The following is a 24,857-nucleotide window of genomic DNA, read 5'->3' on the forward strand; positions in this document are numbered from 1 at the left end:
TTGGACGGTATGTTACCAATGCTGCATGGAACCAAACATGGCTCAGATCTACATAACATGATTTACCTTGACAGACTGACAGCCAGATATGTGATGGGGTGGCATATCTATAGTTTACTCTATTTTTGGTGAAGCTGCATCATGTGTTACTGCCTGGATGCAACTGTGTTCATTTAATTTGCAGGTCGATATTAGAACTGCATGGCTGCAAGTGTCTACTGTTGCACTTGAGCGATAGCTTGTCATAATTATCACAGCATGTAACATGCAGCTTTGTATCACCTTCCCCACAGAGTAATAACTTCATTGGTTTCATTAAGCTCTACTTATTGCACAGGGTCGTAAAAGTGCAGAAACTCCTGATGCGTCCATAAAAATGTTGATGTGATAAATGATGATTTGCAAAAGAATTAGAGAACAGAAAAAGATGTTAATGTATTGATAAAAGAGTCAGGAAAGTGAAGGGAATGTATTCATAAATAGAAACGAGAGGCTAGTGAGTTCTGACACTAGGTGCAGTGCATAAACTCAACTATATCGCTTGCTAAAAGTTGAATCAAACATGACTGCATGTGCACTCCTGTAATTTAGACTTCAAGTTAACAAGTAAGGTAATAGGCTTGTGTACGGACAGTGTTGAAGAGTGAAAGGTGTCAGAGGGCGCAAGCATCCCATCGCACTTTTTTTCTTGGCAGCACAAAGACGCCAACCCAATCATATATACATTAATAACGCAAATTAGATAATATCACATCGTCAGCAGCAGCAGAAAAAAAGTTGGACATTTCATATCACAACCTCTAATCAAGTCTGATTTTTTTTGTGGATGGTGGTTTATTTGTCTTATGAGATATGAAACCATAAGCATCGAGTATCGCTTGCTAATAGCTGACGACGTCTCAAATCCGAAGTGAAAACAGGTTGGCGCTCAAGTTTCGACACCGGCGAATAAAACTTACGCCTGCTCTGCAGTTGTCAATATTTGGTCAGTTAGCCACTTTTTTCCCCCGAAAATCTGACATCTGACTTTGATTTTAAAAAGCGCAAAAACCAACATCCACATTAAAAACACGTTTGAATGGACCGTCAGTGGCTGACTTTAAGTTTAGGCGTCCATAAATAAGGCCCTTTGGTGCCACCGGCTGTTGCGCGTACAAAAAAGTAGTCCCGGCTAGAATAAAAACCGGTGCCCCCTCAGTTGGCGGTGGCGCTTCGGTCCCTGCAAAGTTCACCCACTAGGTGAGTCACATCTATAATGTGTAACTAAATGGAAAGCAGCATTAAAACTGTTTTGTTGTGTTTATACACGAGGACAATGAATTACTTTCTTCATATTTGTATATTTATATATTTAAATGACTATTTTTACTTTATTCATCTTGTGCTGATACAACATAACTTTCTCCTATGTGTTAAGAGTTTAATGTTATTTTTAATGATTAATACCATAACTCTTCCTGCAGTAGAAGTCCATATTTCTACATTTGTATTTCTGCATTTTAAGAGACGTTTCAAAATCAAATAATCCCTTAACTTCTTAAAGGGTCCTCCATAATCTTTGTCATTCATAAGGTTGCACCCTTTTATGTTAAGTATTTTGTGCTGTATTTGTTTAAAACACACAAAGCTTATGCACACTTATGGTATTAAGTATTTTAGTTACTTGGACACATGAATGATTTATATGATCTACTTTTGCTTAATCATAATGCTTCTATGACTCAACACAAAATGCATACTTTGGATTAAACAGAGCAGCACGCATGCACACAACAGGTCATCCTACATTGACTGTCAACATGCATTTGTTAGGCATGTTGTATTCCTGCTCTGCACCGAAGTGTCAGCTGATTACTGTTACTCAAAGTTGCACTTGAGCAGCATAATTTGTGTGTGTGTGTGTGTGTGTGTGTAGAGCTGGAATATGACAGACATCAGTCAGACAGACCTGTGCAGTCAGTGCTTTTTTTTTTTTTTTTTTTTTTTTTTTGCACAGGCTCTATTCTGAGCTTATGAACATTGCCCTGCATGAGACTTAAAAGTAATCTATAGATGCCACATCACTATTATGAGCGTGCACTTCTCCATTCAGATTGGTTTTTATTTTTTGTCTTTATAGCTTTGTGCTTTTTGTTGTTTGCATATATTCCCCTTGGATAAAGTGCAGAATCCATTGTTTTAATCCTTTAATGGCAACACATTTTATACGCCTACCAACATACAGAAATTTTCAAAATTCTTATACCTTGTTTTTTCTTAGGACCTTTCCTACAGACACGGATCCAGTCATGTCTAAGTCAAAGGATTCAGGCTCTTCCATCATGAATACCCAGCAGCTGCATGCTGCCATGGCAGACACTTACATTGAGCACATGTGTCTGCTAGACATTGACTCTGAACCTGCAGTGTCTCGCAACACCGGCATCGTCTGCACAATCGGTCAGACACATTACCAAAGTTCATTGTTTTATTCTCATTACATGAAAGTTCTAATCATCACCTTAATGCAACTATGTTTTGAAACATTCATATGACTGCAATAGCCTGACTGTCCTTATGCAGGGCCTGCCTCCCGATCTGTGGATATGCTGAAGGAAATGATCAAAGCTGGGATGAACATTGCAAGAATGAACTTCTCTCATGGCACACATGAGGTGGGTAAATGACAAGAGATATAATTTTGCCTGACAGTAACATCAGAGTTGTGAGCATTAAAAATAAACATGAATACTGAAGAAATTTAGTTTCAAACTGAGCAGCAGCAAGTTTTTCTGCCCTCTGCAAGCAGTTCTATGATGATTTACCCTTTAAAGTTGGAAGCAACAGTCAGTGTGACATTTCCTGTGGCCTGGTAACTTTCTGTAATGTGATCTGTAAGCTCATATTTGACCATTCAGTATAGGTACACTGTTGTAGCTCGACCTTACACCACTAACCCTTGGCCTTTAAAAGCCATGACTTTTTCAGTGACACCTGAGTGGGCACACATGGCTTTTACCTGGATCTTGAAAGATTTAGTTTAATCTTTGGAGTTATATGTGCAAACAAAGCTTTGCTCTGATAAATGAAAAATGTGTTAGCTCAGTCAGTAAATATAACTCCAGAAAATCACAACTGTTAAGCATAAGATTTGTTCAGCGAGGAGAAAATAAGTGTGACCTCTGTCATTGGTGTGGCAGTTGTCAGTACAGCTAAAAATAGGAGTCACCCTCACAGCAACAGTAGGAGATGAAGGCATGTAGGGAAGAAACAGTGTGGTGTCGATACTGACCGAGAACTGCAGTTGGTGTTGACAGGAGTTTTCATCTTTAAGGTTATTCTTTTTGCATGTGATATCCAGCTTATCCGTGTAAACAGGTGCCAGCCTTTTGCATTTTTGTAATATTAAGAAGGAAACAGCTGTAACTAACATTCTGTGTCAACTATTTTTAACACAAAGAAACTGCAATTCATATGCTAAAAATGTGTTGCAGTTACGCATATACTGTATTTAGTCTAGCAGTCAGTGTCAAGTTCCCTGTGTGCTCGTGTGGCCACCTGTTGTTCTGCTAGCCTCAGTTTTTTAGTGCGACACATTTAGAGATAACCTTTTGTCTGTTGAAATAGACTCAGAAAAAATCATTGCATAATGCCTTGAAAATAGATTTACACAGAGGTTTTCAGTATGATGAGATTTGTTTATTTTACAGTACCATGCTGAGACCATCAAGAATGCCCGTGAGGCCACTGAGAGCTTTGGACCAGGATCTGTTGAGTACAGGCCTGTGGCCATCGCTCTGGACACCAAGGGACCAGAAATCAGGACCGGTCTTATCAAGGGCGTAAGTTTATATCAAACTATCGGCTCTCACATTAGACCATTTCTTTTTTATTCATGGAAAACAAGTAGCTGTATGAGTTTTCTTTTGATCAGAGTGGCACTGCTGAGGTGGAGCTCAAGAAGGGGGAAACCATCAAGATCACACTGGATGACCAGTACAAGGAGAAATGTGATGAGAAGACTCTTTGGCTTGACTACAAAAACATCACCAAGGTTTTGCAGACTGGAAACCACATCTATGTTGATGACGGTCTGATTTCCCTTAAAGTCAAAGAAATTGGTAAGCACATCATCAATCAGCTGTTTTTGTTTGTTATTTTGTTTGTTTGTTTTTTCCAAAATTGTCTTATAGTGTTTCTTTGTACCTGACTGTAGGAATATTGTTTGTGCATTGTTTTTGTTTTAAGGCAATGACTACATCATGTGTGAGATTGAGAACGGCGGTATGCTTGGTAGCAAGAAAGGTGTCAACCTCCCCGGAGCTGCAGTAGACCTGCCTGCCCTGTCTGAGAAGGACTTGCAGGACCTGCAATTTGGCGTGGAGCAGGGTGTCGACATGGTCTTCGCCTCTTTCATCCGTAAGGCTGCTGATGTTCAGGCTGTCAGGAAAGCACTTGGTGAAAAGGGCAAGGATATCAAGATCATCAGTAAGCTGGAGAACCACGAGGGCGTGCGCAAGTGAGTGGATTACCAGCTGTCAAAGCAGAGCTTATAGGAAAGTTTTAACAAGTGTTAAGCAATTCTTTTTTTTTTTTTCTTTGTTAGATTTGATGAAATCCTGGAAGCTAGCGATGGCATCATGGTTGCTCGTGGAGATCTGGGCATTGAAATCCCAACAGAAAAGGTCTTCCTTGCCCAGAAGATGATGACTGGCAGGTGCAACAGGATCGGCAAGCCCATCATCTGTGCCACACAGGTCTTTGTTATCATGTGCAGGAGTACAATCTAGAAGGGAAGTAAGTTTGTTTGCAGACATGAAATGTTGTCTTGTTTTTCATATAAAAGATGCTGGAGAGCATGACCAAGAAGCCCCGTCCTACCCGTGCTGAGGCCAGCGATGTTGCCAACGCTGTGCTGGACGGCAATGACTGCGTCATGCTGAGTGGTGAGACCGCCAAGGGAGACTACCCTCTGGAGTCTGTACGCACACAGCACATGGTAAGACTGGCTTTGTACCCACTTTGTACTGTTGTGTAGTGTTTTCAGGCAAGTTGTGTTTGGCCTCATCTGTCCACAGAACATTTTTACAGCAATCTTCTGGCTCAATGTTTCTCAATCCAGGTATTCAGGACCCCCTGCCCTGCATGTTTTAAAGGTAACCCTACTTTAACACACCTGGATTAAATGAATGGCTTGTTATCAGACTTACAAATAACTTGATGAGGAAGTTCATTAATCCGAATCAGGTGTGTTGGAGTAGAAACACATCCTAAAAATGTAGGGCCGTGCGTCCTGAGGACCTGGATTGAGAAACACTGTTCTAGCTTATCCATGTGATTCCTTCCTGCCCTTCCATACCCAGCGTTCTTGTGGAGGGTTCTCCTGATGTTGGAGTCATAAACATTTGTATTAGATAACATATGAGAGGCCTTTTCTAACTTACTTTTTTTTTTTTTTTTTTTTTTTTTTTTACATTTTCTGTACAGATAAACATTGGCCACGTTTTCTCCAAAGGCCTCTAAAATATTACTTTCACAAATATGTATCATGAAGATTGAATTTTGAAAGATTCATGCAATTTAAAGAAAACATAGCACCCACTCACTAATGGTCATCATCCCACAGAAAACACCTGATACTGAATTTTGCTTTCATATAAGAGGTTTACAAATAATAAGCACTTAGAAATATGTAAATTTTGATACTTTTTCTTAGTAGATAAATGAGAAAGATATTGGTCTATTTAATTTAGCCAAAGATCATACTAAATGATTCTCAAAATTTCAAACACCACTGTACATATTTTAAGTTGAATATCTCAAGACTGACAGAATAAAAGAAGTGTCCTCACTATCTAACAACTTTTTTATTTTGTGTATGTTTCTCCTCCTTCTAACCATCTGCTACCAAACAGCATATTTTGTGCCTAGTATGATGCTATTGCTAAATTAGTGTTTGAGGGCCTGCTGTGCACAGCAGCAGCTCCTGGACACGATAGCTGCAGCTGTTGTTTAGTTTCATGTCTCAGTGTGCTTTCAGGGATGAAGAACTCTGCACTAAGGTTAATTATCACTTTCTTTTGTCCTTTAGAGTTCAAACTAATCACAGTTTGAATAAGCTATGTGAGCACAGTCTTTCACCAATTATCTGTTTTCAAATCTTCAGATTTCCCGTGAAGCCGAGGCCGCCATGTTCCACAGGCAGATGTTTGAGGAGCTGCGTCGCACCTCCCATTTGACCCGTGACCCCACAGAGAGCGTTGCCATCGGAGCTGTTGAAGCTTCCTTCAAGTGCTGTGCCAGTGCCATCATTGTGCTCACCAAGACTGGAAGGTATACCCACGCTGTAACTCTTCTCTGTAAAGCTCTGAGTAAAAGTATCCATACCACCCACTGTGGGCGATGAAATTGATGCATTATACTGTATGTTTCTATCCTGCTGGCTTCACTCCTTCCCTAAGACAAGCCCTCAGCTGATATGAAGTGTGCCAAATTTCACTGCTCTCACAGTCTGTACTCTGTTTGTGACCTTTTGAGATTTGAACCCCTGGCATTATAGGAGTTAATTTTAACTCCCTGTTCATTCATCGCCATGTGGAGGTTCATCCTCACAACGTGTGGGACACAACATGTACCACTGTCAGCTGAACTTATTTCATAATTACAGTAGCCCCACTAAACTAGCTGCTGTTTATATCCAATATCAGTGATGGCTCTAAAGCTCCAGCTGTTTGTGTGGAATGGATTCATTACCTTCCTTTTCATAATCATTTATTCGATTTTCTCACTCCAAACTTTTTTTCAGTTGATCCTCACAACTTATATTGACGATGGCTTTAGCTATAGCTAGCAGCTAGCTCACTGCATACCAGCTGCCTAACAAGCAGGTGAATATAGTGGAGCTAATGTGCTGAAAGTACCTGTGTTTTCACCAGCGTTTTTAAAAAAGCCAAAGAGATATAAATTACGCATAAAGATGCACCTTCCCAGATAACTCATAGCTAAAAAGGTGAACAATGTTTGCGTTTTAGTTTTACACTAAATTTCTGCCTATTTGTAATAAACCTCTTCCTGCGGCCCACAGGTCTGCATACATGCTCTCAAGGTACAGGCCACGTGCTCCCATCATCGCCGTGACCCGCTGTGGTCAGACCGCCCGCCAGGCTCACCTGTACCGCGGTGTCTACCCCGTCTTCTACAACAAGCCTGCCAATGATGTCTGGGCTGAGGATGTTGACATGCGTGTCAACTTTGCCCTGGAAGTTGGTGAGTGGAAATGATTTATGAATATCATACTTAGTAAAGAGGATTTTATTTCATAGCTATGTCAAACTGATAGATGCATCATCTCAATCTTGTTTTTTTCTTTTTTCTTCTTCTTTTTCAACCATTTTTAGGCAAGTACCGCAAATTCTTCAAGTCCGGTGACGTGGCCATTGTTGTGACCGGCTGGCGCCCAGGCTCCGGTTACACCAACACCATGAGGATTGTACTGGTGCCTTAAATTACGTTAAAGGACATTTGTAAACACTTTCCCTCTCTCTTTAATGTAACTCTCCTTCCCTCCGTTTTGGACTACCTGACATCTTTCACAACAGAGTCCAAACCAGGCTGCTCCTTCAAAGGACTTCACAGACACAATACCTTTCTCCAACGTGTCCCCAGTATTGTCTGAATCCTGCTGCTCTTCTCGTTTTCTCCCATGTTTCATGCACATCTGCCCGTTGGCAAATTGTGTTATTCACAGGTTCACTGACTTGATCCATTAAAAGCAACTGTTGGATCAGTTGTGTTTGTTTTACTCTACATGCTTCCACCACGTTGATTTTTGTACTGTTTGAAAAAATAAAAATGGAAAGGCTCAAATTTAGTTATTAAACTGGAACAAGAGAAATTATCAAAACATTCATGTTGGCTGTCGAGAATCTGATTTGTCAAGAAAATCCTTTTTTTTTCAGAATGCGATGTGGACAAAGAACCTTAAAGCTTGTAGCTATGGACATTTAATGAATAAATACACTATGAGAAAAATAAAACACACTGATAGTCTGAAAATTTAAAGAAAAATTTTAAAGAAAATTAATTCTAAATCATCTGTCAACATATATAGACAAAAGGGGGGAAAAACAGGAGAGTCGTGTTTTTAATTGGTTGTTTTGCTAAGCACAAAGTCAGTTTAAATGCCTTTACTTTGTACAACCTGTAAATTATTTTAAAAAGATCAAATAAAATATAAACTTCAATAAATATGAAATAACAATGAAAAGGATCAAGAAAATGCAATTGGAAAAAAAATTAAGTAATGGTTCTATATTTTGTGGACTCTTGTAATTTGGTTCCTAAAACATATTAATTATTTAATATTATACTGCAAATAATTACTTCAATTTAGTTGAACACTATATTTAATAGTGAATAGTTCAAAGGGATTTTTTCCATTATGTAGTGCAGCTTTTATTTGGATGCCTACAACATATTTTGTGAAGCTGAACCAGCAGCTCATTTATGTGCTGAATCATCTCTGAACAATCTTCTATAGCATTTGGAATCAAAGGAGACCAGATGGTGTCTGAAACAAACTTTAGCGTGATATTGAATTTCAGCTACTAACTACTTTAAGATCTCTTGGTGACATTTTATTAATTTATCATGTGCAAGCTATTTTGAGTGCATGCAGATCCGATTAGCCCCTTTCACTGCAGAACTATGCTGTTGCAACAACTATATATAATATATGTAGAATGTGGTCTGATATTGTCTTGCTAACAGAAACAAGACCTTCAAAGACATTTTAATTAATTGCACTAATGGTGAATCCACAACTGTGCAAGTTAAACATACTAATGCACCTTTTTAGAGTATAATCATAGCTCTTGCTGTTTTGAATGCATTTTGATTATTTCTTTTGGAAACAAGGTTATAAATGACAGCAGAAAAATCCAACAAACTCCAGTGATTCAAACACTCTTTCATTCCGAAATATTTTATCTTATTGATACAGTATGCAGAGAAATATTCAGACAACTTAAGCAGAAGTGCTTAAAAAAAAAAATTAACAAACTTATCGAGAGTGTTGTCACAGCACACAGATTAATTGTCCTGGATGGCCTGTGATTTTTATCTGCTTTGTAACAGCTTTATCTCCAAAAAATCTTTGAAGCAGCACTGAGTTAAATATCTATTTATTTGCTAATCCACCAGTTATCACTATGAACATGGCAGATAATTTTCTTTGTATTGAATATCTGGCAGATTATAATTCTGGCTATTTTAAATCTTGGCACTGAACATCACAGCGCTGTTCTCAATTTATAATCCAGCTTAAAGTCTGAGACTTTCCCATCATTTTTATCAGATTTTTCCTCATCCTGCACTCCGCTCTTCAGTAAGAAATCAACAGCTAGGACGAGCATCGTTGACCATATGTTATTTTATTGCATTGAATTCAGTAGCTAAAATAAAATGTGCCTGACATACAGGAGATTAAATCATCACATATGGTGGTTAAAAGGCAACAAAATTGAGAAATTAACTAATAAATGGTTGAAAAATTTACATCTTGTCTTCTTAACACAACTTTAAAATGAACTTACTCAACATAAACCTAAACTTAAGCTCAGCTGATGCTGCTGGTTGGAGGAGAATAATAATGAAGGACTGATTGAGCTCACTGGCAGTGGCTGGCTGGTGACTGAGAGTGTCTTTCTTCGTGAGATGGGGTGCAGAGTCACAACAAACCAATGTCCAATAACCAGGCAGCTAAAACCACTGGACAGGACACTCAGAAGCTCTGACACACTGACCGGCTTGTTTGCTCACAGTTTGTCACCAGCTGCAGGTTCAGAAAGAGAAACTTATCATCTAAACACATTTACATGTAGAAGGGTGTAAGAGTGGTTTTAAAAAGCAGTCTTTTGATTCAGCATAGCATGACAAAGCAGCAATTGTTCAACAACCGATGCCAAATTTTACAATCAAACATTGTATAATAAAAGAGGTAAATATGCAGCAATATGACCCGTCAGGGTTTCATGTTAAACATGTGTCCAAGTAACTGCTTTTAGCCCTTTGACTGGTGCAAGAAACATTCACATCAATCTTAGTGCATCGCTGGTTTCAGGATGTTTGATTATCCACAATTGCTTGTTCTTACTTTAATTCCCTTATTTAATGAGTTCTAAGTAAACTCAGAATCTCACTTATATACACAAGTGCTTCAGTTCACAGTACCTTTATAAGCCTATTAAAAAAAAAAAAAAAACATTATTGCATACTATGCTAATGGCACACACCCCTCGGTTTATGTGGATTTTCTGTACCAAAGTTACTGCCAAACTGAAATGAGTTGGCATGCATTGTGCAACTCGCCTGGTGTTCCTACAGATAACCATAATCACCTTTGTTTTTGACACATTCAAATGAATCCCGCTACTCCCACTCAGACAGACAAACGTTACGCTACATTAATTACAAAGTTCTTAATGCGATCTGATGTGTGTGACCCATTTGGGTGTGCAATATTGCTGAAAAGCTATCTTGGAAGACATGCCATCATCAAACCAAAGCACTGGGCTGATCTCTGAAACAAGCTAAGTGCAGTTTGTCCCATCTCTGAGGGGCTTGCCTTGCATTCAGACAACAATTCCAGCACTCCCCAGAAAGGATATAAACAGAAGACAGCAATTTTTGGTATCAATAATAAATCAGTACACTTAGGGACAATTTTCTAACTAAACAGATGTAGCTAAACAGTTATACAAAGTAGCATGGACAACAAGGATTAAAACAAAAACAACTAATCACAGAGTGAGGTTAGAATATAATATATAGAACAAGTGATATCTTTATGAGGTGTTTGTAATACTTTATACCCATCAATAAATTTGGATCATCATATTCAAAGACTCAATAATCTGTAGAAAACAACTATCTGTAATTGTCAAGCCATCAAGATTCATTTGTTCTTATTACAAATACAACCACTGACCTTCAGTCTGATAGGAATAACCCCCCCATTAAGACTGAACATAGTGGTGTTTAAAAGAAAGCCAACAAGGGGGTAACCCCCCCAATACTTCAGGCATTAAAGAACAGTGTGTGAAACTCACAAGTTCGAGGGAAGTTTGTTTTGTTTGTGTTCGTTCTCTAACATTTTAGCAGGAGATTCAGCAAGAGGAGATCGAACATCAGCCGACGGATTCAGAGATTTAGGCCCTGAATGTGTCTGACTGACAGGAGTGGCTTGACCTGGGATTGCAGTGTAGGGTTTACTGACAGCCATGGGAGAGGAGAAAGCCCCTGCTGCTTCCTCGGAGGAGCCACTCATAACCAAAGGCCTTTCCTGGTGCATATAACTGTAAGAGCCTGAGATAGTCTTTATTTCCTGGGTAAAGATATCTGCAGAGGACACAGCCGTCTCTTTCAGGGGGGATGCCACCCTAGCAGGGTAAGAGGTTTGAAGGGTAAGAGAGCTGTGAGCGCTCAGGGTGCAGGGGAGCTCACTGTGGTAAACTGTCCTTCCTCTCACAGGGCTCTGTGTACTAGGACTGTGTACAGGAGGGGTGTAGCAAGGCGAGACTTCGGCTGAGCCATACTGAGCCAAGGAGGCAAGGGCCGAATGCTCGGGGAGAACCTGGGGGAGGAAAACAGAATGGAGTCCAGCTAGAGTGTGCTGGGCTAAAGAGGCTGCAGCTCCAGCTCCACCTACAGATGCTGACTGATTAAATCCAGTGGAAGACTGAGTGTTGGTGAGGATGGGAAAGTGTGGGAGGCTCACATCACTAGATGTCCTGCTGGCTCTGTTGTGAATAAACCCCATCTGCTGAATGGAGCCATGAGAGGTCTGCTGCAGCTGGCTCAGTATGGGGTTAACTGAGCTGCAGATCAGAGGGCTAATGGTGGGAGCTGGGAATCTCCCTGCCAGCCTCCCTGGTGCCCCCTGTTGGAATAAGCTTAACGGTTGTGGTGGAGTGGTCATTGCACCGTGGAAGGGCTGGGAGTGGAGCTGAGTGGAGCAGGTGTAGGGGACGGTGGTCTGACTGACGGGAAAAACTGGGGCCATGCCAGAGTGAGATGGATAGGTAAAAGGCTGGTGTGTGGGAAAAGGGGTGACAGGCTGCAGGCTACTGGTAAAAATGGGCCTAGATGTCAGAGTGGGAGACACAGGTCCAGTGGAGACATGTGGTCCGTGAAACCCCAAGGTTGGAGTCTCAACCAGAGACCTAAATTTGGCGGGGCTGGCAGGAGAACCGGCCCCTGAACCACAGCTACTGGAGTTGTTCGCTCCAATGTGCACCTTCTTTGAATGGGTGGTGTGGTCCTTCACAGAACCAGAACCTGGAGCCAGAGGATTGTGGAAGAGAATGGGAGGCAGCTGGGGGTGATGGGCTAGGGCCAGAGCCAGTGGTGTGGTGGCAGCAGCAGCCTGAAGAGGGGCCTGAACCAGCGGGGTCCAAATGACAGCGGTGGGTGATGGAGGACAAGGGGGAGGGTTTAAACTTGGCGCAGTGCTGGTTTGGATCAGCTGTGTGCATTGGGCCATGTCACGGTCATGCTGCACAATTCTTTGGATCATCTCTGTTTCGTGAATGTTTAGTGTGCCAGAACTTTGGTGATGCTGGACTTTATGCTGTAGAACAGAGTTCCTCTTCCCTGTGAAGAAAGAGAAAAGAGGCCGTGCAACAAATGAGAGACTAATACTAAAGCAACGCAGCAGCATCAAAGCTTTGCTTCACTAAACAAAAAGTAAAAAAAAAAAAAAAAAATCTGAAAAACATTGACATCTATTTATCTGCAACTATAGTTTGATATTCGTCTTTCTGTGCTAATATCAACTCATTGATATGGCTTTATTAGATCCTGAAATCTGTGCCAAAATCACATCTTCTGTCAATCAAATGCATCTTCTTCACTGTCTGAGCTGTGAGACATAAATAAGTACAACTCATATATACAAAGAGTTTTTTTCTCTTGATGAATAACTGCAGAGTGCATTTCAAAGGCGGATGTTTCCACTGTGACTTAACCACTTTACTCTTAAAGCTATGACTGCATTTCTCATGAAAAAAATACATTTGTATCAGGGGGATGTGAAAATCTACATCCTTTACTCTGACCTGCTGTTGCATCCATTTGAGTTCCCACTGCCCATGCAGCAGCAGCAGTGTTTAGACTTGCAGGGACTTTAAAGTCTTAATTGTTTCAATCGGGTAAAGTGGCTTTTTTAGGGCATTTATTACTCCTCCTGCTGGCTGTGCAACAAGCCTGAATTTGCACTGCTTTGTCCAGACTTAAGTTACCTCACCGTTGTTATTTATTTTGTACACAAATGATGGTGTCAGCTCCCTCTCGGGCCAAAATGTGGTGAAGTTTTCAGACAACCCAGAATTTCTCAGTCTGCTAAAAAGTAATGGCAAAGTTATCAACCAAAGATCTGGGGTGGATGAGTTTGTGGACTTGTGTGATGCCCACCAGCTTCAAATAAACACAGAGAAGACGGTGGAGTTGCTAGTAGACCCCACGTCAGTGGGAGATCATAGCTCTGGGGACATACATGGACGTAACATCGAGCGAGTCAATTCCTTTAAATACCTGGGGGTTTACATTGATAACAACTTAAGCTGGCACACACAGGTAGAGAAGGTCTGTATCCGAATCCATCAACGGCTCTTTTTTCTCCGCAGACTCAGAGTCTTTGGTGTACAGAAAAATATTATGTTGAATTTTTACAGAGCTGCTATTGAGTCTGTTTTACAGTATGCAATCATTAGCGGGTTTGGTGACTTGATGGTCAAAACAAAAACTCAGATACTGAGCCCGGTAAAAGCAGCCGGTAAAATCAGTGGTACTGAGGTACTGCTAACTCCACAGGATCTGTTCCAACAAACCACCCAGACAAGATAAGAGAGTCTCTTATCCGACACTATATTCTAAATTCATATTCATGGCCAGGTCATGTTTGCAAATGAGAACTGGTTCTCAAACATTTTTTTACCTGGTTAAATAAAGGTTAAAAAAAAAAAAAAAATACTACCTACTGAACTCGGGTAGAAGGTGCAGGGTCCCTTTCTGTAAATATAATCGGTACAAACATTCATTCATCCCTCTGTAAGTGAAGCTCATTAATGAGCAGACATACTGGGAGGAACAGGTGAACAGGAAATCCTTGAGGCTAGGTAGATAACTGTAAGCCTAACTACTAAGGTCAGCTCTGTAGTGGTCCTCTTTAAATCTTTTTAAATTAATTTATTTATTTGTAATGGTTATTGTTCAGTGATATGGGTGTGTGTGCGTTTATGTTGTCAGTGCAGCAAAAGCCTCTGTCCAAGACAAATTTATCCCAAGGGAGACTAATAAAGATACGTTGACTTTAACAAGGTTACATAGCTTGTTATTCAAATAAAATCTTTACTTTGCTACACTCAGAACACTTGCTTACATTAAGTTATGCATAAATCCAAATGTTGTTCAGTCTGAAGACAGCTTTGGAGCTGTTAAAGACTGAAATGGAAGATGTTTTCCAGATTGGAATTGTTCAGAGGGTTGTGGCACATCACTTTGGTTTAATTTTTATCAGACTTTGTCCATCCACTTTGCAAAAAATACTCACCAATACGATCCAGGCGGTCGAGAGCTACAGTCTCAAACGCTCTCCTCATCATAGGAAACTCCTCGAGCACTTCATTGAAGTTGTCCACAGACAGAGAGTAGAGCCGGCAGTAGTTGTCTGCTCGCACACTGGCTGTCCTCCGGCCTCGGGTCAGCAGGCAGATCTCTGTGAGGAAAGAGGAAAATCAAAGTTCAAAGGCTGGTTTTATGTCTTTAACAGATTTCCCGCAGAGTCTCAGACAAGTAATAACAGCAAGGATAAAAAAAAAAAAAAAAAAAAAAAGATCATTAATTTGAAATGTTTTATAATAATTTCTCCCTCCTTATGCAAGATGTGAGATGCACACGTAACCAGAGAATCTGTGTATTTTTTAGATCCATTTACAAAAGAATGGTGAGAAACAGAACTATTAGTGTGAGACGACACAACACGAAAAGACTGATGCCTCTCAACTCCACAGATGGTGCACTTAATGCAATTTCTGCAGCTTACGGTTTGTCCTGACCTCATCTGTTCTGCCAGATCAGAAAAATAAAATAATACGCCATTACAAAAAAGCAAAGGAAAAAAAAGAGGTTTTTTTTCAGGACATGTTGAGGATATTCAACACACTCACACGCTCCTGCTTTTCTTTGTCTTTTTGATTGATTTAATCTTTTTATGACACATAACATGACATTTCTGATATTTTTCATGAGTATCGGTTTTTGGATATTTTCTATCCTCAACTATCATTTCTGTATGTGTGTTTAGCTGTACCTCATAACTTTTAGCCCACATTTATGTTTCATAATCTACTTTTCTTTCCTGAAATCTTTTGCTAGAGTATGAAAGTGTTCTAACTTTTTTGGTTTATTGGTTACAGTAACAATTTTGGTGGCACTTTGCTGCACAGCTTTTTACAGCCAACAGGTTTAAATGAGGCAACCAATAAGACAACAAATGGAAAGTTCTGGATTTCAGCTTTAAACAAAGGGGAAAACACACAGATGGAATCAAAGATCACAAAGCTTTACTCTTCTTAGTTTCAAGCCCTTTTAAGGAGATGATGAGGGTGATTTTTTTGCCAGCTGTAATGGTCAGACAAGTTAATCTGCTGAGTGCATGCAAAAAGCAAATCAAAACAAATCTTGCATTCATCACTCCTTCACTCACATGAAAACTGACCCACTACCCTCTACAGAATATATTGCCGTGAGGGCTTCACCTCCAAAATAGGAGCCATCGGTCAGCTTGGTGTCTTTGCTGCTTTTGGTCAGGACACTGACAACGCCATGCTGGATGAAGTACATCTTCTTGCCGATGGTTCCCTCCCTGATGATGTAGTCGCCTGGCTGGAAGACCTCAAAGCGCAGTTTGGTCAGCATGGAGGTGACAAAGTTGGGATCAGCGTTGGCAAACAGCGGCATGGAGGCTACCAGTTTGCGACAGTTGAAGTTGATGATTTCCTGCAGAAGATACAGAAAAGTGCTGTAAACTTTTTGCTCTGGAAAGGCTTTCACAATGCCCATGCTGCTACATGTGTACATTTCAATCATTATAAAAGCAGCTTAGTGCCCTGTTAATAAGGTTCTCTGCCCTCATACTGCCATTACTAATCAGATTACATGACTATTAACATTATCATGCAAAGTAAGACAGCCATATTGGATTATATTAATAATTTTCTGTGAACCACTTAGAACAAGCAGACTCTCTTCATGTAGTTCCACGTTTACCATTCAGAGCCCAGAAAAGTAAAAACTTAATAACATTCTAGGTCACATTTTGTCAGCATGTAGCATTTTAAGGTGCATTCAAAAGAAATAAAATTAATGGAGTAGTTAGAAGATATAAAGATAGTGTTTTATGATGATGATGATGACAAAAGCAGCAAAGATGGCAGCTGACCTCCCGCAGTGGCTCATTCAGCTCCTCCAGAATGCTCTCCTCATCGAACATCTTGCCCTGATAACGGTGCTCGTAGTAGTCATGGATCCTCTGGCGCATGTCTGCAGGGAGCTTGTGGAAGGACATGTACTGCTCCACTTGTTTATACTGCAACAAGACAAGAGCCCAACTTTTAAAAATGTTAAATCATTTAAGTGAACAACCTGTACTATATAAGTGCAACTTTAATGAAACTGCATTAGTGACCAAATTTTTAAAAAATGCAACCTCACATCAGAATGAATATATTAAACTGATTGATGTGCTGGCTCAGAGGTGGACTATAATATATCTCATTAGGTTAACAGTCAACTGTCAGGCCATCTGTGAAACCTGCCCACAGTGCAGTGTTTTGACTCTGCCCCATCTGACAATTACAGTTGCGCTCTGCAGGCTGCAGCTAATGACATTAACTACTGTGTCCTTCAGCGGTGTACTCTACCAGCAAAGCACAATGAATGCTTCAAGCACCCAGTTTATATATGATATTTCCTGTTATAAGTCTCTGCACCACGTCTGTCTCTTTTTATGTGTTGGAAAACCACAGCAGTAGTTTAGACACCTAATACTGCTCCTCTGTCCTCTCATTTGGAAAAAATATCTGTTTCTGTGGTCCTTTCACACCTAAAAGCCCTGGAGAGTGTTTATTATGCATTGTAAATACCGAAGTCAGTTTTAAACAGCTGTGTAAATGATGTCTTTGCATATAAAGAAGAGATTTTCTCATCAGATCAGTTCTGGATTAAACCCTTTGTCCCTTTTTAACCAGAGATGGAGGGCTTATTCAGATCCATTACTTGCATAAGTGACAGAAAGTCAATAGAAAAATTAACATTTGTGCAGAAAATGCAACATGATGATTATTTTCATATTACAACAATACTAGATTATGTAGCATATTACTGAATTACTATTATCAGATTAATATGAAATGATCATTGTAGCTTGTTAAAGTTAAATCAAATGTTAGAAACTATTTTTTTTCGTTTACAATCACGATCTTAAACTGTTAAATAAGACCACCCTCTGAAACATTTTGCATATTAAATGTCTCAAAATTGTACAATGTCATAGTACTTGTGCACATTTTTTAAAGCTTAGTTACATTTAAAAAACAGGATTTTCCATTACAAGGTACAAACTCCCACCTTTTCTTGGTACTGCCTCCTCGAAGAGTCCAGAGACTGAATGAGAGCAGTGGCATGCCCCACAAACATAGCAAAGCAGGTAGCTCCAACAATCATGCTGAGGATGGTGAGCCACACATCAGCCATGCCGATAGGGGGGTACAGCCCGTACCCGATGCACAGCATGTGGCTCATGGCCTTGAACAAGGCGTAAGAGTACTGTTGACCCCACGTGTCATTCTAGAAGGGATGCAGAGGAGGGAAGAGAAAGTTTCTCAGCAAGTATCCAAAGTGGTAGTGCTGCATCACATCTTTGGGAGCTTATTAAGAGTCTAAAAAGATGGTGAGGCCTTCATTCTGATGGGGGGGTTCATGAACAATCGACAAATATGTTTATTTGTGGCTCTCATGCTTGTGAACGTTGAACGTTTTGCTAAGTCTACTTTGGTTTTTGTTCATTCAAAAGCAGTATACGTTTATTATATATCAGGAGTAAATAAACTGAAAATGTCTAAGAATGGTTTAGAATGAAGTAACACAAATACCAGGATATTATCAAGTGTTTGTGGATGTACAGACTTTATAAAATGTCTCCTGTGAAGACATGTCCCTTGACATTTGTTATCTGTTAATAGAAGTTAAATGAGTTGCCAACATCATCAATAAATGCTATCTCCTATTTAATGTGTGAGACTAAATCAGTTTGTGTCATGCTTGAAAATGCTAAGACAGGAAGGTTGAAGTGTTACTTGATAACTCTGTTGGTGTTAATGCAATCTCCTCAGCCAAACTGATAACTAATTAAGCCTCTATATGATTATCGTGTGGATTTGATAGAGGACACATTTGGCTGCCTTTCTCATTAATAATCCACTTACCACCATCTTGTTTCTTGTGACCCAGCAGTCTGCAGGGAAGTCTTGCAGCATGGGAACCAGGAACTGCAGACAGCCATCCCAGTGACACAGCAGCAGCATCATGCCAATCAGATTCATGATACGCACCATTGCGCTGGCAAGATCATACGTCATGTGGAAAACCTAGGCCAGAGGATTTCAGTATTAACGGAAAAGGCACAATGAAAGGCACATATCTTAGAAACCTATAATTTTTCAACTCACTTTGAAGCAGCCAGGGGATTTGAAATATACATTAAGTGGTGTTTGAACAAGTGACCTATACCAGACCACGCTTAATCTTCTATAGAGCAGCAAAGGCTGTTTCAGTGCTGACTAACCATCTGCACTGATAATCTACAAATGGGATGGAGCCACTGTTGGAATTAAAAAATAAGATCATGCAGGAAAATATCTGTTATTTAGTGCACTGACCATGCATGAGTGAGTGTGTATAAAAGATGTATCCAACAAATTAACAGTGCAGAAGCATTAGAGAAATTTCTTGCTGCTGAAAAGTATTAGTACACATACACGCTAAGAGAAATCTCTTTATGTAGAGTGCTTTCCCATGCAAGAATTTGAGAGTCAGGCTACAACTAATAATCTTCATTAGCAATTATTTCATAAGGATTTGCAGATTCTCAGAGCCACTACTTTAAAAATTTACTACTTTGCTGTTTAAAAAGCCAGCAGCAAAAAATAATGTCTGTATAAATGCCTTAAAAGATTATTAAGATAGTTTCTGATTAAGCCAGTCTTGATTTTTTTTAGTTTTTTTATTATTAACATCTTAAAACACTTCATTAGATCTCTAAAGAATCTGTCCATATCTACCTCTTCCCATTGGTGGATATAGCGAATGAGCCGGGAGAGGCGCAGTAGCCGCAGTAGACTGAGGATCTTTGTGAAGCGGACGATCCTCAGGGCCCGCGCTGTCTTGTAAAAGTCTGAATCGATGCGTGTCTCCACAATAAGAAAGATGTAGTCCACAGGTATGGAGGAGATAAAGTCCACCACGAACCAGCTCTTCAGGTACTTGATCTTAATCTGCTGCGGGTCCAGGATGATCTCAGTGTTGTCCTCCTTGACGATGCCTGTGCGGAAGTTGAGGACCAGGTCCATAAGGAAGAAGGTGTCTGATACTACATTGAAGACAATCCAGGGCGGTGTGTGCTCGTCCTTAAAGAAGGTGATGCCCACAGGTATGATGATGAGGTTTCCCACCATCAGCAGCAGCATTGTCAAATCCCAGTAGAACCTGAATCACACAATGATGGATACATGGCAAGAAATTAAATTATTTTTTTATGACTTGACAAAAGAGAAAAGACTCAAGGTCACTGGGCAAGAAAATATCAATTACATAATAAAATAAAAATGAAAATGTTGCCACTGTGCTCCATGATATAGATGGCAGAAATCCATGAGTGCAGTGTACAGTCATCAACTCTACACAATGTATGTACTGATAGTGTGTGTTGAGTGACTCTTAAAAAGAGATTATTTATGCACAGTACACAAACTGAGCCGAGAATATTAGCTTCAACTTTAAAGTTTAAATGAGGTACAATCTAATTTTCAAAAACATAAAAATTTTCTCTTCATATCATCAAAAATTCCATAAGATAATATTTTTTCAAATTTCTTGGACAACATTTGTTAAATAGACATGTTGCTGGCATGTCAGCCACACCTGGTCATACAATTCACTCAAAATTTTTTAACAGTATTTTTCTAGATGGGTTTTTTTATTACAGATTTTTGGATGGGTTCTTATAACTAATCAACTAATTATTGCCTAATTAGTCACTTTAATTTAGTAAACGCTAATATTCAGATTTGTGATGCGAACAAAGTGATATTACATTTTATATGCAATTAAAAAACCCATTCAGTTTAGTGTTTCAGTATAAAATAAGTGGCATCAATGTTCAACGTTTTGAAGCATAATAACAGAGCTCGACAGTACAAAGATCACAGAAAAAGATGAGCAGAGAAATTAATGACAAGTTACAACATAGAAAATCCCAAACCGAATTCAAATTTGAGCCCTTTTGATGGATTAATAATGACAATCTTTCTTTCTTCCTGCTTGTATAAATGACAGATTTAATGATGCTAGCCTCCAAAATTAACAAATGTTTTGCTTATTTATTTATTCATTTACACAAATGAACATTCCTAAACTTTTCTGGATTTTGGACTGTTGATCAGCTCATGAATTAAGAACATGTTCCCTATTAGGCTTTACACTTTTAAATATATTTAATAAGCAGTTTTAAAATCTTAGGATGGTTTTAACTGTGCAGGTTAAGTAATAATGGAAATACGAGCATCCTTGAAAAAAAAAAACACTGCTTGTCAACAGTTTGAACCTCTTCTGCTGTCTTCTTATAACATTGACTACGAGGGCAAATAATTCACACAGCAGCAGGTAATGAACCAGATCAGTTCATACAACTCTTGCAAGATGGTGTGAGCTTCATCTGTTTTCATGCTGTGTATCAGCCGCCTTTCCAAAACAATTCAGTCTGTGGAGTAACTTGAAATAAAAAAGCATTTCTCTACAACGTGCAGTCTCACACTGTAACTCAAACCCCAGCAGATTAAAATAAACAATGAAGACGAACCATGTGAGCAAACTGAGAAACAGACAAATTTAATTCAGGTTGATACTGTCAACTGTTTGACATAACAGATGATCATTTCATTGCAGGAGACCTACAGTGGGATGACTAATCCACACAACATGTAAAGTGTGGGAAGTGTTTGTTTACCATCCTCATGCTGCATTAACACAAGCATGTGTGAGATTGCATGTCTGGTCCATTTTAGACACCTAATTAACTTCTGATTGATTCACCAAGATCCTGACAATCCTAAACCCCCAAACAACAGGAGGATGGGACAAACCAGCAAAGGCTCCTCATAAAGTGAAAAGCATACTGATAATCAGAAGGCTTTGCAGTTTCAAAGAACTAATAAAAATATGCAGATGCAACTCGCTGGGCTAAAACTTCTGAATGGTGAGGAGTTCAGATGTGACAAGGCCATCATACGTTTCTACCAATTCCAGTAACTTACTCCCAACCTTTACAGACGGACAAAAAGTGAGAAGCAGAGTGAGCCATTTGTTATAATCAGCTTTCTGTTGTTTTCCTCCAAACAAAGCATTTGCATTTCTCTGTACATCTGCACTGACACACCGGTCCTAATTGCACATTCCCTCTCTGGCTAAATCCACAGTTATCTCCTGGGAATCCACGTCATCTCCAGAAGTCAGCTCCCATCAGCACAGATGTTGAGTAGTTAGCATTACTGCCCTCACAGGTCACCATGCTGCAGAACACTGGAACAGCTGGATATAAAAATAAATAAATTAAAAAGTAAGGTCTGTAGGGGACAGTGCATTACTGGCATCCCCTGCAGACCATCCTGTTGGCTCATCAGCTGACTGTATGCACACCATGCAACCCACTCACATCGAGTGACGTGCTGGTGTAATCTTGCACTACCATTAAAATGCAACAAACATCTGCAGGGTCTGTGGGCCAGGTCTGTTCCAGAGAGGAACTGTGCACTATTTGGGTCAGAGTGTGACTATGCTAAAGAGCATAAAAGCACAAAAAGAGGGGAGTTACAAGCAAAGTGAACACAACGAGGCTTAAAATGGTGAAAGGAGCTTAGATCAATCAGGACAGCTGAAAAAGGGATCACATTTGTACTAGAGATACTTATCTCTTGCTGCCAGAGCGCAGCTGAAGCACAACAGCCTGTATGCAGCTCAGTGGCTTAACACACACCTGTACTGTGGCACAGGCCCATCAGCAATCATATTAACCATATTTACAGAGCGTGCCAGTTCAGTATGTCTGCTCCTGTAGTCAGAGACAGCCTTAATACAAGACAGCAGTAAGATACAAGGAGATGCATGGGCATAAAGATACGTAGGTTAAACCATGCTGAGCTGATGCATATTGATGGAAGCACACAATGTGTCCACCTGCAATTTTAATAGTCAGCAGAAGGTATAGGCATATTTGCACCATAAGAACCAGCAACGCTTGCTCTGCCAAAAAGTAAAAAAAAAAAAAAAAAAAAAAAATCCCTGAATAATCTTTAGTGCTCCAACTTAAAATGAGATCTGTAGGATAAAGCATTCACCATAAGAGCCATGCACTCTTCACTAAAACCCTGTTCCTGTTCAGAGTGTGTCCCCAACTGAGCATGAAGTAATGACACCTCATACCTCAGTGCAGAGTTAACAGATGGACGCCCTGGATTCCTCACAACATCATTTTCATTTCAATCTCTTTTTCTGTGTCTCTCACTATCTCTGTGTTTCCCATAGTCCCCTCCCCGTCCACACCATCTCTGCTCCATTAGACTAATTGTGCTGTAATAATCTCCACTGATGTGTGCTTCTAATATCTTGAATGGTCATGTTACCCTATTTTGATTACCCCATTTTCAAGCCCCTGCTGCACTCTCTGTAATCCACTGTCCTCACTAAAACCATAAAAAAGTGTAATTCAGATGAGTGGAAAAACATGCAGTGACACACATCGGCGTACAATATGATGACAGTGAGCCTCAAGGTTATATGTCATGAAAATCCCTTGATGGTTGTGATACACACCCTGCGTGTGCTCATTTAAAGAAAGTGTACAACATGGATAGTAAATAAGTGAATTATGGGTGGGTTTAGAGTGCTGGTTAAAATAAACGCATTGAAAAGTGCACAGGAAATTAGTGGTTTATAGCTATGCACTTTTCATGTGTAAATAAAAGGACACACACATGCACACATCCTAAGACCGAACAAAAGAGGGGTTTAGATCCTGCATATGTATTTTAAAAGCACAATGACAATGAAAATGTAAGAGGATTTTGCATGCCAGTGAAGTGCTTGGTGGTACATCAAATTTCTGCATGAACGAATGGCTTGCAAGGAAAGTGTGGGTTAGTCTTAGAATAAATGATCAAATTCAGAAGTTAAACTCAAGATGTGTCGCCTATGGCACATAGACTGCAGTAACAATCATAGAAAACAGTGTATGTCTCCTGTTTAAGCTATTTTAAAATGATCACTCTTCACACCTGAAGGCCAAATGAGCTTAATAGTGTAACTGAAACGCTGCAAAGCTACTTAATAAGTCATCCCTGCTTGGAATAAAGCTTTTCTGCATATAAATTACCTAAAATCACTGTAGGGGTGGATTATCCAGAAGCCCGCAGACTTCACACGTTCCCTCTCGTGCTCTACGGCCCTCTCACTCCCCAGCATCCGCAGGGAGAACTTGTTGACTCCTGGCTGGAGCATCGCCCCAAACTGCCGGTGCATGAAGCCGGCTTGGTACAGCCGCTCATCTTCAGGTATTATTTGTTCGGTACCCTCCAACTTGATAAAACTTGACTGGTCAAACACTGACGGCTGCCCGGCAACGCCAATCAGCCCTTCAGCCGCTCGTTGCTGGGCCCCTGGGCCGTGCTCAACGGGGAAACTCTCACTGACACCTGCATCAACCTCGGGGATGAGGCGCCGTTGCTCCGCTGAATCTGACCCGGGAAGATGCCGTCCGGTGATGGAAGAGATGCTGCTTCTGAAAAAGCGACAGTCCCCATTCAAGTTGGTCTTCACAGTAACGTCCCTTTCCAAATCTTCGCTCCTGGCCTCCTCAATGCTCCTGCAACTGCTTGCAGGAGAAGGAGAGGATAAATGTTTTAGTCGAATACTTTTCTTCTTAGTGTCCTTGTCCCAGGTGTCCCCTTCACTGTCAGTTACAAAAGGTTTTTGCGCAATGTTTTGCGGCAAGCTGTAGAGCCGTTTGCGCATGGAAGTCTGGAATTTTTCCATTTTGGGGGGGGAAATTAAGAAGATGTGAAGCTCTAAGAACAGCCCGTGAAAACGGAGGGTTGAACCGTGAAGCTCATTCAGCTGGGGCGCCGCTGGAGGCAAAACAGTGACGGCGCATCTGCAGGACGGGTCGTATCTTATCTGACTCTTGGGACGTGCTGCTCTCCTGCTGTTCAAACATTGAGATGAGCCAACAGTACACAACCGCTTCAATCAAACAGTCAGATGAAAAACAGCGAGAAACAAGAAATGCTTGTAAATCCAGGTAAGCTCAGAGAGTGCAGTCGGGAGCGCATCAGGATGCAGCATGCTGAGCGTCGGACGTGCCGGAGTGAGAGAATGCTGGTGCTGCTGTTGCAGCTGCTGAGCTCCTCAATGACAAAGCATCATCTCCACCTCCCCGAAATATCTGAGCTCTCTCTCAGTGCAAGGTGAACACACACATGCATGCAGCTGGC

The 24,857-nt window shown here is 40.4% G+C and overlaps 2 protein-coding genes across 2 annotated transcripts; one reads left to right on the plus strand and one right to left on the minus strand.

Annotated features, from left to right (window-relative positions):
* The first annotated feature begins 1,100 nt into the window (after window positions 1-1,100).
* On the plus strand, window positions 1,101-7,762 carry LOC121648208 (pyruvate kinase PKM-like). Its single transcript, XM_041998210.1, has 11 exons — window positions 1,101-1,239; window positions 2,261-2,439; window positions 2,563-2,654; window positions 3,690-3,821; window positions 3,914-4,100; window positions 4,228-4,498; window positions 4,586-4,736; window positions 4,826-4,978; window positions 6,146-6,312; window positions 7,064-7,245; window positions 7,377-7,762. Exons 2-11 carry the CDS (start codon window positions 2,289-2,291, stop codon window positions 7,481-7,483), a joined length of 1,593 nt encoding a protein of 530 aa, XP_041854144.1. The 5' UTR covers window positions 1,101-1,239; window positions 2,261-2,288; the 3' UTR covers window positions 7,484-7,762.
* Window positions 7,763-9,402: 1,640 nt separating this feature from the next.
* LOC121646903 (potassium/sodium hyperpolarization-activated cyclic nucleotide-gated channel 3-like) lies at window positions 9,403-24,399 on the minus strand. Its single transcript, XM_041996000.1, has 8 exons — window positions 23,741-24,399; window positions 19,377-19,800; window positions 18,522-18,683; window positions 17,665-17,883; window positions 16,478-16,624; window positions 15,795-16,035; window positions 14,588-14,752; window positions 9,403-12,630 (listed from the first exon to the last, which is right to left on the minus strand). The coding sequence occupies exons 1-8, from the start codon at window positions 24,397-24,399 to the stop codon at window positions 11,084-11,086; spliced, it is 3,564 nt and encodes a 1,187-aa protein (XP_041851934.1). The 3' UTR covers window positions 9,403-11,083.
* Window positions 24,400-24,857: the final 458 nt, after the last annotated feature.

This window comes from Melanotaenia boesemani, chromosome 10 (assembly GCF_017639745.1).
Source record: "Melanotaenia boesemani isolate fMelBoe1 chromosome 10, fMelBoe1.pri, whole genome shotgun sequence".
Taxonomy (NCBI): domain Eukaryota; kingdom Metazoa; phylum Chordata; class Actinopteri; order Atheriniformes; family Melanotaeniidae; genus Melanotaenia; species Melanotaenia boesemani.